Below are 15,584 nucleotides of genomic sequence, written 5' to 3'. Positions count from 1 at the left end.
CTACCTTGGTTTCTATGCATGGGACAAATCTCTTTTTGTGTTGATCTGCATTCCTTGTATTTGCTCTTTAACTTTCCAACAATGCCCCTATTTGTTTTCATTTTTCAAACAATCGAATTTGAATGACCTGCGGTCATTTCCGTCACTTCATTTGTTTTTTGTATTAAAAGAAGAAATTTCCATCACATGTTAAAAAATATATGTATATCATTTACTTGGTTTTCTAGGGGAATGATAACAAGCATTGCAGCTTTTAATACCCTTGCTGAAGATGCCTATATGTTGTATTTGTACGTAACAATATTACCAAATTCGAGCCTTTCTAGATCGAGTGTTAGGCGGTAATTCTACATATCAAGTATCAACGCCTGTAAATTAGAATGGATAATAACATGATACATACTGAGACCATTCGGCATTGTTGGGCTTCTTTGAAGAAATATGACTACATGAGGGTGTATAGAAGGTATATACACGAGGTGTATACTGAAAAAGTGAAAAGGCATAAGCCATTTGATTTGTTACTTCTTTTATGGAAATCATGACTACACTAGTGTAAGTAGTTGTCCTAATTATATAAATCGAGCAAAACCTAGATGTTTACTGTTTCTGAAGATGGTGAATATCGTGGACCAAGTTTTTGAAAAATTCAAATTTCCTTGGAAATTTCTGACAAAAACTCCATTCTATGATACTAATTATTTGGATTTCGAACACGTACATATGGTTATAGACATGCATGTTCTCTGTTCGATTACCTGAAAGTAGGTGGGCAATCTGATATATTCAAGGTATGACCCACTAATGAACTCTCAAAAAGGAATTTGATATGTAGATATAGTTATTGGCTTATTGCATTGTTGTTTGGAGCTTGCTTGCCGTTTTGCAATTTGATTTCATTGATTTGCCAGCAACTCTAACTGGGTTGTCATCCATAATCCTACATATAGTTCACACCATGAACTGCTCACACTATCTTATCACATTTCACTTTTGATGATCACAAATTCACAGTTTCACACAACGTTTTGCATAATTTGTGTGTCACTGAAAATCCGGTTTATTTGAAACTAGACAAAGCATAAGAGAGGGACCTCGTGATTTACCGCAAAATATAAGATTGAAAACGAATCCAGTTACAAGAAAAGGAATGCAATTGTGTGCAGCTCAAGATTCTTGTGGGAAATTTTTCATAGATGGTTAAATATATTTAAAAGAATTATTTATCAAAACTATTTTCCTAGTATTAATTTTACCGTCTAGAGATATGATTGAACATAACTTTGTGATAAACATGTACTCCAAAATCTAGATTGGGATTTTAGAACCATCAGATTTTTTGGGTTTTAACATTGTCATTGTAAATTCATGTGATTGGAAGGTAGCTTGTCTGCACATGAATATAGACTTCTATACACCTCAAACACCGCTAGAAACAGCAAAATTAGAATGAACACATTAACTAAAGATTGATTAATTAATTAATTTAGAGAAAAATGTTAAGGGATTGTATTAGTAGGGTACATTAAATAAAGTGCCCGGCCATGTATTGGGAATTTGGTATGTGCTATATCAGACGAAGAAATGTACGTATTATGCATGTCATTTTTTCCCTCAATAGCCATGTCACTAAATATCTCCTAAATCATTAGAGTTTATTGATTGAAGCTCATCAACTTTAAAACATGACGATGTTGACAAGAAGATAGAATTGAAGACGCTGACATCAATAAAATGAACGTTCTAAATTGAATCAGTCCTTGTTGTTTAGGATTTGTTTGCAAAGTCACCTAGTTGTAACCTTGGGGCACGCAATGAGGTTTCTAGTGATCTTAGTTCAATTAAACCTGAATCCCACAGATCCCTCATCCTAGTATAGAGAGAGAGTAGATCGATGGACTTCATTTATAGTAGAACATACCTAGCAAAAAAACATGATAAAATCACAAATAAAAAAGATCAAAACAGATCAGATTAATTGTTTGACTTACTATTGCATGAAAAAAAAGGGTAAAAACATTCGCATGATATCACGGTCGTCGCAAGGAAAGATCACCCAGCTGGTCTGGTTTTACAAACGCTTTTTGGAACTTTTTTTTTTTTGATGTATGTCTGTACATTGAGGGGATTTGAGGCATAGGTGCATAGCTCAAGTTGGAGTACGTGTTTCAGTGTTTGTGCTGCGTACTTGCAGTTGTTGATCACTGATAATGACCTAAATAATAAGAAAGCACAAACGTACACCAAATTATTGAATGAATGTTACAAATGATGGTATTAATATCCTCTTACTAATGAATGCGCTGCGCCTTTTCATTGTCATTGCTTCTACATGTTTCTCTTCTTCTATCAACTGAATTAGGTCAATATTCAAGGTGTTTTTGGCTGTTTGGTGATCATAACACGCAATTAATTTGATGGCTAGGACAATATTGTTAATCAGACTATCAGAGTACGTATAACACCGTTTTATAAACCAACTGTATAAGCAGAATTCCTTTTCCGTTAACAAATTAAACTACCAGTTAATTAGAGTAAACTAACAGCCTGGGAGGAATGCCCATATAGCCCCTTGAGGCTCATTTGGCAAGTTGAGTTCATGGGCGTCCTGCTTCCCAATTAAAAGTTTATATCCAACCAAAATTATTAAGACTAGTTCGATCTAATTTGGGCATTCGATCTGTGTACTCTATTGCTTAACACCTAATAACTAGTAAGCAACAAGGTTTAAAGATGATAATTTGTGTATTAGCAAATTTACGTGCTACGTGCCTACGTATGTGTTTGGACACTGAGTTAATTTGTAAAATACGAGTTCCATAAGAAGTTTTAGCCAAAATTGCAGAGATACAAACTCCTAAAATGGGCTGCTCAATCCTGCACATACATACAAATCAATAGATCGTAAAATTGCGTACGAAAACGAAACAACTTTCATTCTCTAAATCATGCTCTGAAGAGATATTTTATTGTTCTTTCAGCTTTTGTTAACAAAGATATTCTGCATTGATGCAGTATTTGTGGATTATTCACATTCATGTAACGCTATACCAAGGTGAAAGATCACACCATGCGGACGTTTTCATACTAAAAGTAACTAAAAAACGAAAAAACCGTTTACACAAAGTTGATTGGCAGTATCTTCAGAAAAGTTTTATGTCCTCTTTTGAGTAACTTAGTTAGATAATAAGCATAGAATTAGCTGAAATGAGAATTATTTGATTTGCTATAAACAGAGTCAAGTTATGGGACTTGTAAATTTAGTGATTGATGCAAATATTTGATGTCAACACTTTTATAAACAGACAATCAATATGATTTTAATTAATTCTCTTTAACTTCTTCGTAGAAAGCAAATGTTCTCCGAGTTGATCCAGACTCCCTGAAGTGCGCAATAGTGTTATGGCTGCTAGTGGTGTGTTTCACTAAACTAAAGGAAAAGGGATGTAAAGATATATGCTGTGTCTGTTTGTGCCTGTAAACCAGCTTTTATGATCCTCATAACATTCCAATCTATCACGTTTATAAGCCTGCTTACCCATTTGTAGGCATACGGTACCATCGAATTTTTTTTTTGTATGCATGCGGAATTAGTGATGTACAGGTACCAGCAGGGGGGGCGGTCCTGAGGATAGCCAAGATAAGCGGGCAGCTAGAGCCCCAAAGTTTTAGCCCAAAACCATGGTCCCCAATTTAGTGATGATTATTAGTTTATTACTCCACTTCTAACATTTTCTCATTTTCAACTAAAATTCAAAAAGAAATAAAAACACTGGCTTGCTCACAAAACAGAAAGAGGACACCACAAAGCCACTTTCTTCTTCTCCAAATTATCAATTCTTCTCTTTTTATTAGGGGTGACTTCGGATCGGATCGGATCGGATTAACCTCCTTCGGAATTTTTCCAAATTTTTTTCGGAACCTAATATGCTAGCCAAATCCGATCCATTTTTTTTTCGGATTCAAAATATATTTCCAATTTGAACTTTCGGAAATTTCGAATAACTTCGGAAATTTCGGAATAATTGGTAAATTTTCAAAGATCTCTTTACTTTCAATTATTTTTTGGAATATCATACGCCAATGTTCATTGTAAGGAGAGAAAACCATGTTCACAAACACAAATGTACCAACAATAATACACACTTGTTTACCGAGAAAACCCATTTTCATTCAAACAAGTGATCCAAGAAAAAAAAAAAAAAAAAACCCGCGACCACCAATAGCAAAGTATTGCATTCATTTGAGGTCCGGGTATTTGTAATGTTTCAATCTTTTTCGTGTGGAAATTGAAGCGTGAAGTATCTGCGATAAATAATGGATTATGGTCTTGGACTACAAAGTAGTTTTACATAATATTCTATCTATTGGAATTTGGCTTTTGGATTGGTCTGGAAGTCATTGTATGACTCAATGACATTTTTTTTTCATATCATTGTTGTTATGGCAGACGGTGTAATGACAGTAGAGTGGTCCAATTCAAGTAGGGAAGTAGCGGTAGGTTATGTTTTGTTTTGTTTTGGAAGTAAAAACTAGAAAATGAATGAACGGTCGAGATCTAATCAAGTGGATAGTGAGAGAAGTATATATTTTCGGAATAAATTGGCAATAATATCGGAAATTTCGGAATTTTCGGATCGGATCGGATTTTAGAATTATATCCAAATCCGATCCAATTTTTTTTCGGAATTTTCGGAAATTGGAAAATCGGAAAATCGGCCCATGAAAACTACACCCAGAGCCAGACCAATTTCGGGTCGGATTTCGGAAAAATCGGAAATTCGGCAAAAAGAGACACCCCTACTTTTTATGGCCAATAATCTTTGTTAATCTCCTCCTTTTATCGCCAAATCAACTCTCTATATATAGTTTATTTTTTAGTTAAAATCTCCATGATAGGAGGGCCACACACTAAGAGCTAGGCCAGGAAACCAAGAACTCAAGACTGCCTCTGTACCAGCAAAGAATATTAACAAAGCATCAAATTTGTATATTACATCGAAAAAGAAAACATCAAATTTGTAACGTCTACAATTTTATGCGCAACAAAAACAATAATGTATTCACAAATTTTTATTGTTATCTATAGGGATACATTGTTGTCTTTATTGTTGTCTTTGTTGCGCATAAAATTTTTGACGTTACAAATTTGATACTTTCTTTTTCGATGAATTACAAGTTTGATACTTTTGTTGTTATTCTATGCGGTAACACCACATCCTATGTGACCGTTTGAAGCCATATGGTTGTGTTGGGCTCGCCACAACCAAACATGCTTTCAACACAATTGAAAATCTCAACTTCTAGTTTTGAACCCGCGCCTCAAACCCAACTCATGGAGTAGTGTCTCTTTTCTCATGAATTGAAAATGATCGTTTTTTTTTTCTTGGGCCAAATTTAGCCGCAAAAGCGACATACATGGCATTTTTATCATTTGACACAACCATTGGGGCACACTTTTAAAATGGTTGTGTTAAATATAAGATTTGACACAACCATTGGGATGCTCTAAAGGTTTGTCTTGAAGCAAAAAGGCGCATGTATGGGATACTTTAAACATATTTTCAAGCCATACAGTTGTGTTGGGCTTAAATGTTTCAATTCATTTAATTTCCAGATGAGAAAAGATAATATTACATGGGTTGGGGTTGGGGTTGGGGTTGGGGTTGGGGCCAAGGCACGCTACTAGTAGCTGACTTTCAACTGTGTTCACCAGCAAAGCAGAACTTTAGGCTTCCTTTACCAAAAGAAAAAGATATTTGGGCTTCACGATAGTAAGGGCTTCATTAGCTTCCATCGTTAAACCCAAATTTCTTTTTTCTTTTAGGAAATGAAGCCCAAAATTCTGGTGTGCTTATTTATATGGGCCTTTGCAGTTGAATACAGTCACCGTCATATGCTCTTGGAAACCCACCTATGTGACCTTCCGAAATGACTCTAACGTCACTATCATTCAATTTTTGAGCCTCCATTTGCCTCAAACTAGCTCAGTGCTGGAGGCACAGTTGCATTATTTATATTAATAATAGGTAGTTTTGGGCTCTCTATGGGTGGGAACCACAATGCCGATCCCGTGTGAAGCAATCAGCCTCACCAGTCAGTCAGTCAGTCACAACATGGAACAGGCTGATCCTCAAGAACTAGGGGAGTTTCAGCCAGAGATTAGAGATGGTCAGATGGGGAACATCAGTGCTCAAGATAGTTTGAACTGAATGTGCACAAGATGTTTTTACCCTGAACGACATCTATGTGTTTACATGCAAGCGGGCTAACATGCCACTCAAAAAGTTTGCATAGAAAAACTACAGCTATCACTAATTTAAGGGCATCACACTGTCACCTTTCACTTGTTATTCATATTATACTACCTGATATTTGACACAAGGTAGAAATGGCACCATGATACCCGATATCCGGAGCATTAATTGGAATAGATGCAACTCAAACAGGTGTAGAGATCAAATCAGAGCGTCCACCTGTCATTCGCTCAGCCTTCTCTCCACGCTCTCCTGATGAGTGCAATATATCCAAGTAAGAAAGTATATCCTACTCAGCACCAACATAAAGTATAAATATAAAATTAGAGAAAATACAGTTCACTGGAATAGGCATACCTGTTCGAACCCTTATTACATCTGAAACAGGTATCACTGCACAAAAGAAAGTTCTGGTTAGAAATTCAATCCAGAATCCATCCAACTCTTCAATGAGCTCCAGTTGAGCAATTTTAGTTCTATGGAGCATTAATTACTATAATTTTTACTTAATATAGAAATAAATGTTACTCGACTCGAGCCCAAGTTGTGCAGTTTCTACAAAAATATTGGTTTAGGCCTTACTAAAAACATCGAGTTAAGGCATCAATACAAAATGCGAAAGTGTAGTTAGATACATCAGTTTATGGGAACTTAGCCTAAAATCTTACAGAAAATCTTGCCGTCACCAATCTCCCCTGTTCTGGCCTCCTCAATTATCTTCTCAATCACTAATTCAACCTAAATAAAAAACAAAATATATAACATTTGGTTGTCATAAAGCATACTCCAAAAACACAAAAGCAAAAATACATATTTACTAATTCATAGTATTGATCAGTTTCGCTTGCGAGATTACAAACCTGCTCCTTGCTAACCACAACCTCCATCTTCACTTTAGCTACGAACTTGTCTTCAGAAAACTCAGAACCTACGGAAAACAGGAAAAGAAAAACTAGAGTTATACTTTCCTAAGCATAAAGAAGAAACATGTGTGATAACTGAGAAGTATTAATAAGCAAGACTGCCAAAGGAGAGACGATTCGCCATCAAGATTGTCAACTCTAATTAACATTTGCCAACCTTTTGACTGCTTGCAATGAAAACAAACTATAAGATATGTTTTCTGTTTGCTTAAGTAGGATCAACGAACACAAACTAATGAAAATTAAATCGACGCCAAAAACAAGAGTTTCGACTTTCAACCTCGAAACATGACAAAACAGTTCTTTGATTAAAATGAATGAAAAAATTACCAAAGAACAATATGAGCTTCAAGAATTTTAAATAGGGAAAAACAATTAGGAAATGAACAAAACAAAACTTACCAGCCTGCCGTTCTGTTGACCCGCCCTGGGCACCAAAGCCTCTTACGTCAGACACTGTAACACCACGTATGCCCATCTTCAAAAGACCCTATATTTTTGTGCGAAAGGGAGGGAGAGAGAGAGAGAGAGAGAGAGAGGTTAAGAGTCCAAAGAATTTGAGAGGAAACCGCATTAGCACGAGAAAAACAATTATTAGAATAGATAAATGCCTTTGTTTACAGAAAAAAAAAACATGTTAAACCATAGAATTTGAGAATCCTATACATCAAGAGATCAACTGGCTAGAAATCTATTGATTCTTAAACAAAAAATATACTTAATATAAAATTTTCTGCAAAAATATATCTATAAGAAGATAGAAACTAGGGTAGCTTATTGGGAGAAGTCTAAAATTACTCACAAAACTTATTTAGTAATATAAAGTTGTGAGGTCTAAAAGGACATTATTAATAGAGGTGCTGGTGGAATACAACTAAAGGACTAAATTGCAAGATATAAACTTCGAAATTATCGAAGGAAATATAGACGTTCACATACTTCGCCAAGGCACAAGTTGACAGCAACGCCCCTGTATACCTGACGCCCACACCCGACAAAACATCAGTAAAAGACAAGGATGTGCATGTGAAGATGCATGGTCTGCATTTCATACCACAGGTGCGAGACACGAGCATATACACAACCGTTACATGCCTAATTAGCAAAAGGACCCAAACCTACACTATAAATAGAAGGCAATAATAATAAATGATTTTAATTTTAGCAACAGAAATCATATCAAGCCTTCTCTTCCAATCCTTGTCTCTCAGGTGAATTTTCCTTTCACCAAGTCACCTTTTCTTGATCCTCCGTCTTCATTCTCTTGTCCAACTAATCTAGCTCTCACCCCTCCGTCTTCATTGTCTTGTCTAACTAGTCTAAGCTCTCACCCATCCATTCAATTTTACCACATACATGAGGTACAGATGGCACTTTGTTTTTTGAGAAATTTGTTCAGAAAAATAAATAAATAAAACAGAATAACATCTATCAGCTGGACAGAAACATTCAACGCAATGGTAGCTTCACCAGATATGGTAAATGCCTAAATGGGAACCAACAATTTAATGGGAAAAGCGCGACAATCAGATAATATATTAGATAAGAAAAGCATTAGGAACCAGGTTTACCATTCTATACAAGCCTCATTAGTTCAGTTAATCACGTGATCTAGGAAAATCGTATCAACCTATTGAGATTAATACGCTTATATGCAAATACTGCAATTGTAGGTGTCTTGTTACAAGTAACAATAACCATTTGGGTTCAAATGACACACTTTTCACTTCTTCCCTGTCTTTCCAAGTCATATCATTTTTCAGTTGAATCAAGCAATCTTCAAGTAGGGAGATCTAGACCAGAAAGGATATACTCTTCCAAAAGTAAAACAGAAATGTCTACATGCATTGATGAGACTTTCTATGAAATTCGATGTTACAACTGCGAATCTAATGTTTTCTTACAATTCTTTCATATATCAAGCTACGCATGTATTCCAAGTTTTTTCACTCGTTATTAAAGTAAGAGACATGCAATTGATATGGTTGACTATCTAATACCAAATAGAATATGCAAGGTTGCTTTTACATCATTATCAGAAATAAGAATGGGCCACTACCTAAAGTCCAAAAGAAGAGGAACTGAAGACAAAAAAATTGGTATTGGGAAAAATGTGAAGGTATTATGTTTAATATTAGATAAGTGGTACATTTACTTACAGCATAAGATGCTTTTACATATTAATGACCAAGAGTAGATTTCTGAAACATTTTTCAAGTTTCTTAATATTCTTTTTGTCACATAATTGCAACAACCATGTCTTTTATTTCAATAGGATTGCCTCTACTAAATTCATTTAGGTTAAGGAAAGAAGCTAGTCGCCTCTAAGGTAGTTGAATAATTCAGAATATAAAAGGCTTGATTATAATGAGGTAGAGTTGCAAACTAACAGTGTCGGACAAGACCTTTGGTGTGAATAGAACAGAATACACAAAACCACAAGACAAGTTAATCATCTAATGTGGGCAATTGTCAAGGACTTAGAAAGGGAACACCTCCCCTCTTTCTTTTCAAAACAAAAGGAAAAACCATAACACCCCATTTCTTTTATTTGGTGATTGTCCAAAGAAGACAAATGACTTTCAGTAATAATTACTCAAACTAAAGCCTGCCAGAGATATTACGACTGTCCTTGTAACAAAGACACCAATGCCAACTCAAAAAGTTTCATTTAGATGCACCAGCTTAGACACTTTAACCCTTTGGAAATTGTGAGGGATGGCGGCACAGAGCATCCACACCCTTTACTTGGGAAGAACCATTAAAGTTGCAACAATAATGACATTACTTTGCGGCATAGTTGGATTAGTAGTCCGGCTACGGCATTTTTGTTATTATTTTCACTACTAATAATTGCTTACCCCTTTTCCAATTTATTAATCAAGTTTCTTATTCAAGTCTATACTTATCGCTAAATGGTATTAACTAATAAATGTATGGCTCCGAAAATAATAAATGAAGAAAAGAATGTACAATATAGGCACATAGCTATATGCTAATAACCAGCGAGGAAAGTTTGGAAGGGAAAACTGTAAAGCCTACAAAAAGTGGTCGATATTTCTGAAAATGCACTAATTGCGTAGGATTGGTTAGGGTGGTGATGCAGTGGTGCATAAATGCATAACATGTGAACGTGCAAAGATGAAAGAAGCAAAGTGTCCATGTGGAAGAAAAGATGGTAAACACGTTGCAAAATAGAACTAGTTGTACTTTTTAATTTCCGAAATTCAAAATGTCAAACTTTTGATCCGCATGTCGGTTTTCGAAAAAACTTGCGTTTTGAGAAGCTCAATATGAGACCGATATTGGTGATGAATATGGAATATGAAAGTTCCTAAAAACAGAGCAATTACTTTTTGTGCTTTGTAGGAAAGGCCTAATTGGGTTGTTCCATGTCCCTGCTAGTAATAAAGACTACCAACAGGATGAGAATGCCATGTAGATGGCAAGTGTAAGGCCAACGAGAAAAGGAGGCAAAAAAGGTATGTGGGTGAGAAGAGTAGTGCACACTTGGAAAAGTGAGATCGTATCGTACTTTATAGATTTGAAAATTCAAGTATCAGCCAAATGGTTTCTGACAAATCTTACATTTTAGGAAAGATCTCAATTCTCAAGTAGAAATCTCAAACAAGACAAATGGGCGTGGAGATTATGCCTTAGGCATTGCCTTCATTGGCCTGCCGAGACACAAATTGGTCATCTCTAGTTTTACAAATTTCTCAATAAGCTTATATTCATGCAACTTAATTTAGCAACCAGATATAGCATAAATGTATCAACGCATACAACATAACAATAACAGTGCTACTAATATCTTACCGAAGATACTTGTTGAACTCGCCATGGCCTTAATTGTTCCAATTCACCAATCACCACCACAACATAAATAGCAAAAAAAAAAAAAATAAGCAACTAAACCAAAATCCTCTTCACTTAACATCAACATGCACATAAAACAAGCATAAAAACACAAAGAAGAGTAACACACACACCTTAGAATCGCTTCAATTTTGTAAAATTTCGAGTCAGGAAAATAATCTACAAAGAATCATCAAAAGGAATTATTTCATATAAAAAAATCAGACCCAATAAGCTATTAGTTTTACCTGGGGTGATTTGAGCTCTTATGACAGGAACAAGTGATACATTTCTAGTTTGCGGTTTTAACTTCACGACGGAGAAGTGGGATTTGTTCAAGTTGGAAAAGGGAAGCTTTGAATTAAGAGGAAGGGGAGAAAAGGTGGTTTCTTGAATAGGAGGAAATGAGGCGGTGTTCAAAGTTGCTGCATGTGTTTTCGCCATTGTTAAACAAGCCATTGCCTGAAACCACTGTAGACTGTAGAGTGGCTTAAGCATTTTCATGGGCTTGGTTTGAAGCCCATCAAACTAGTTTGGATTCCTTGAGCCTCTCTTCCGTATTGGAAACATTAAATTTGGTGCTCTATATTCCTTTTTATTCCAAATAGAGAGCCTTGATAATTGTAAGACTCGAATTTTATACTCATTTACTAGCTAATTAACCCGGCCATTGCATTAATAGTTGATGACAAAAGTTTTAAAAGAAAAAAAAATTGGTTTAAGTGTTTTATCAAGTGTATTAGGCTTTAGAATTAGTTTGTTGCCTGCTTGTACAAAGAATAGTATGTTTGAATTCACAGTTATTTTTGTCAAACATACTGCTAATTGTGTTGAATGTGTTGTTGCACTTGCTGTTTTAGGTCGGGTTACTTTCAAAACCTTTTTATAGCATAAGAGTATTGTTCATTGGCAGAAATTGCGGCAAACCTGATTCAGAGGCTACAGTTAGGACCGTCAGAGGTCATTAGGGCTGGGAATGATACGGGTTCAACCCGAATCCGAATCGACCATACCGAATCCAATTTATTTGACCCGAATATCCGAAACCCAAACCATTTTAACAAAATTCATATTTTGAAGCCTAAAAATTAGTTTATATCTTACATTTATATATGAAAATCATTCAAATAATATATTTTTTAGTGTTTTCTAATAGATATGGATATCCAAATCCAGATATGGTAAAGAGTTTTGAGTGAAAATCCGACCCAAACCCACTCCATTTCCAACCCTAGTGGTCATTGGAGATAATCAAAGTCTGATGGAAGCTCAAGCTCTTGCTGGAAGATCAGATAGCTTGGGTTGGCAACTGGAGAATCACTTAAAGGAAATTGTTAGTCATTTTCAAAGTTGTATACAGAGCTTCGGTGTAAAAAAAATCTGGCTTAGAAGTAGGTCCAACAAGCCAGGAGGCCCACGACCTGACTAAGTGGGCTAATAGATATATTGGAATCAGACAATCGATCAGTCCTCCCCCGAGTTGGGTTTATGACTATGTAACACCCCTTGTGAAATGTTCCAAAGCCTATTTAATTGCATATCCCAAAGACCCAAACTATTGAATTGATACACATTTCTGCAAATAACACTCTAATATTTTTAAAATAATCGCAAAATATTATTACAAATTTCTATAGTAGCATGCTATGCAATCAGACACATCATGAGTAGTACCTAATCTATTAGGTTTTCCATGCATACCATACCATCTATTGAACAAAACTTAAATGGCTTTATTAGCATATTCTCAGTGGGATTCTAATAACACACTTTCTTTAGAAACGAAAAACGAACATGTAGTAAATTTGTAGGCCTCATTCTTTACTTGACTATGCATGTTGTTGGATGATAAGCACCTAAAACTGTAATATTATACCTCATATAGACATAGCAATTTGGTTAATTATGTATTTAATAATCAGAAAATAATCGCATTTTTGTACTTTTGTAGGTTGGAGCAACTAACGTAAAAATGATGATAAAGCCAGTATTTAAGCACGGAATAGGGAGTATACATAAGCTTTCTGATTAAGCCCATGTGAAGCCCAACAAATCCGGACTAAAGCCAGAAACGGGATTACGTGCACAGAAGCATCAAACTTCCGAAGTTCATATCTCTTGAACCAGGACTCCGAATGCGACAAGTGAGCTGCTCAGACGATCAGTGCGACAAACTCTACGCAAAGACGGAAAGTTATAAAAATGCCAAAAGACTAGCCCGCCACTAGACACTGCACATTGACCCACTATGCGGGCCCGTAAGATTTGATGAGTCATCATGTAAGTCAAGACAAATGTACAAATAATTGGCACAAAGTGGACACCTTGCATGCAATTAATGGAGTTAGTTGGATTTAGGTGATAATTATGGAAAAAATGCAAGGTGTCAAAAGGGGGTTTAGTTTTTGGATAAGAAGAAAGTGAATGAAGGGGGGTGTTTCACGTGGGATAAGAGAGAAAGCTCTCTTATGTATAAGGGGGGCTGATTTTGGAACATTAACTCCCTTTTTGGATTCCTTTTTCATTCCTTGTTTTGTATTTTAGTTTTTAGTTTTGTTTTTATGTAAGAAAGCTTATAATAGTGTTAATGGGGAACATCTTTAGTTTTTAAATAAAGCTTCATCAATTCCTTAGGTAAATCAGGTGTTTAGTATTCTTTTCTTCTTTCTCTCTCTTATTAGCATATATAACTTGTAGTTTTTCAAATAATCCAAGGATCATGAGCTAAAACCCTCCAAGGTGGAGGGTTAATGATGCTCATGCGAGGATTCTTATATGTTTCTTAGAAATAAGATTCACTGCATAGAACTAAGGACCCATGTAGCACCCTACCCCTAAATGGTAGTGTCCGGCCAAACTTGAGGCCTGGAAGTTAAGAATGACTCGCATGCACCACCCTTTTCATGCCTGGGCTAGCCGCGCTCGCGAGTCTTGTTTGACCTCTTATTTCTCTATTTGACAGGAGTATATTGTATGAGTCCAGGATTTTAGATGTTATTTCAGAGATGAAATACCAGTTCAATTCCTTTTGCTAGGGATATGGACTTAGAGATGAGTTCATCTCGCTAGGGATCGATTCTCGAACCGTTTGGGGGTTAATAATGAAACCAAAATGGTTTAGAGATGGTGGTAATCTGATTCTAAGAGAATATAATGAGACCATGCATGAGTAGCATAATCCTCGACCCTTCTCTCTCTTTAAATAATCTTGCTAAAAATCGTAGTTGTTATGTTTTCGTATCTCGCATTTTTAGTGTATGTTAGGATTTAAAACAAAGCAAGCCTAGCATACAAATCAACAATAAAAACTTACTCACTAGTTTCCTAAGGAGCATAATAAAGTTGTAGTGTTGTCCTAGACTTTAGGTTAGAACATATCCCTACTCGAACTAAACAAACGAAGATTCGTGAGTAAGGACAGATTGAGTTTACACCGAACGGAGTAGGGAAATCAAATCTCTATAACCGCAAAGCGCAAATATCATTGGATCATAGCATTGTCATGAAGCACTTGCCTTTGGAGTTTTGTATGTAATTTGCAGGCTCCTTGAAGAGCTTGGTATATATCATGCATGCACTTCTTTTCTTATTCTATAAAAACGCTGAGCCTCACAACACAATCTTGACCATTTGATGCTCTTAGTAGTAAATCTTTAGCAATATTTGCTTCACCTTTATATCATAAAAATCCATGTATCCAGCTTAAGATTTTAACAGTCTTGGTACTTCCAATTTGGCGCACCAATACTTTGATAAAAATGATAGCAAAGAATAAGTTGGATTCTATGATGATTTTACTACTGTAGTCCATCTCTAATAAATGCCCAGATTTCATCCCTCGCCTCATTTACCGTTCCCACTTTTCTTGGCAGATCAGCAGCAAATTTTCCATGGTACAGAATAGCTAGTGTGATTCAAAATCCCCGTCCATTTGAATAAATAATATCTTAATAGATTTTGATTTAAAAGCCCAAACTCTACTATAAATTATGGATTTAACAGGCCCATAGGACAGAATTGGGGATTAATTTAGCTTCTAGTTTGGGTCGGCAGATAATTATGGCTCAAGGACAAACCGGGTTGCCCACTGTTGAAAGACGATATTACCTTCATTTAAGTTTTTATCAGTTAAATCAAAATAAAAATATTGTGGCCAGTGGGTTCGAACTTGTGAGGAAAACTCCCACGTGACTTTTCAATTTTGCTTTTGACCACCTCAGCACACTCACACTTTATGTTACGACTAACATGAGAAATTTAATTTATTTCATGTTGTACACATGCATAGTGGTGTTTGCAAGTTTGTTGGATATATGCATACCGGTGTGTGCATGTGTGGTAGTAGTATTTGCATGTTTATTGCACACATGCATAATAATATGTGCATATGTGCATGTGTGGTATACACATGCATAATGATGTTTGCATGTTTGTTATGCACATGTATAGTAGTGTTTGCAAGTGTGTTATACACATGCATAATGATATTTGCATGTGTGATATACATATGCATAGTTGTGTGTGCATGTTGGTATACACATACAAT

At 35.7% G+C, this 15,584-nt stretch overlaps 1 protein-coding gene across 2 annotated transcripts; it reads right to left on the bottom strand.

Moving 5' to 3' along the window:
- Window positions 1-6,177: 6,177 nt before the first annotated feature.
- Window positions 6,178-11,597, bottom strand: GLB1 (nitrogen regulatory P-II-like protein). Of its 2 annotated transcripts, XM_086588909.1 has the most exons (9): window positions 11,287-11,565; window positions 11,173-11,218; window positions 11,000-11,027; window positions 8,120-8,158; window positions 7,583-7,670; window positions 7,118-7,185; window positions 6,926-6,995; window positions 6,615-6,650; window positions 6,178-6,509 (listed from the first exon to the last, which is right to left on the bottom strand). In XM_086588909.1, exons 1-9 carry the CDS (start codon window positions 11,540-11,542, stop codon window positions 6,442-6,444), a joined length of 699 nt encoding a protein of 232 aa, XP_086445035.1. In that variant the 5' UTR covers window positions 11,543-11,565; the 3' UTR covers window positions 6,178-6,441. The 2 variants fall into 2 exon arrangements, with proteins under 2 accessions (XP_086445035.1, XP_086445036.1); XM_086588910.1 differs by lacking the exon at window positions 8,120-8,158 and having other exon boundaries at window positions 11,287-11,597.
- Between the last annotated feature and the right edge of the window lie 3,987 nt (window positions 11,598-15,584).

Source organism: Coptis chinensis, chromosome 2 (genome assembly GCF_015680905.1).
Source record: "Coptis chinensis isolate HL-2020 chromosome 2, ASM1568090v1, whole genome shotgun sequence".
NCBI lineage: Eukaryota > Viridiplantae > Streptophyta > Magnoliopsida > Ranunculales > Ranunculaceae > Coptis > Coptis chinensis.
Note: the sequence above shows the minus strand (reverse complement) of the source record. Positions and strands in the feature narration are given on the sequence as shown.

Excerpts from the sequence above, each read along its gene's own strand:
- GLB1 (XM_086588909.1), bottom strand. The coding sequence starts at position 11,542 with ATGAAAATGCTTAAGCCACTCTACAGTCTACAGTGGTTTCAGGCAATG. Across the intron at positions 8,159-10,999 it reads GAGTTCAACAAGTATCTTCG|GTATACAGGGGCGTTGCTGT; the intron begins GTAAGATATTAG and ends TGTGGGCGTCAG. Across the intron at positions 6,651-6,925 it reads TGGTGACGGCAAGATTTTCT|TGATACCTGTTTCAGATGTA; the intron begins GTAAGATTTTAG and ends TCTTTTGTGCAG.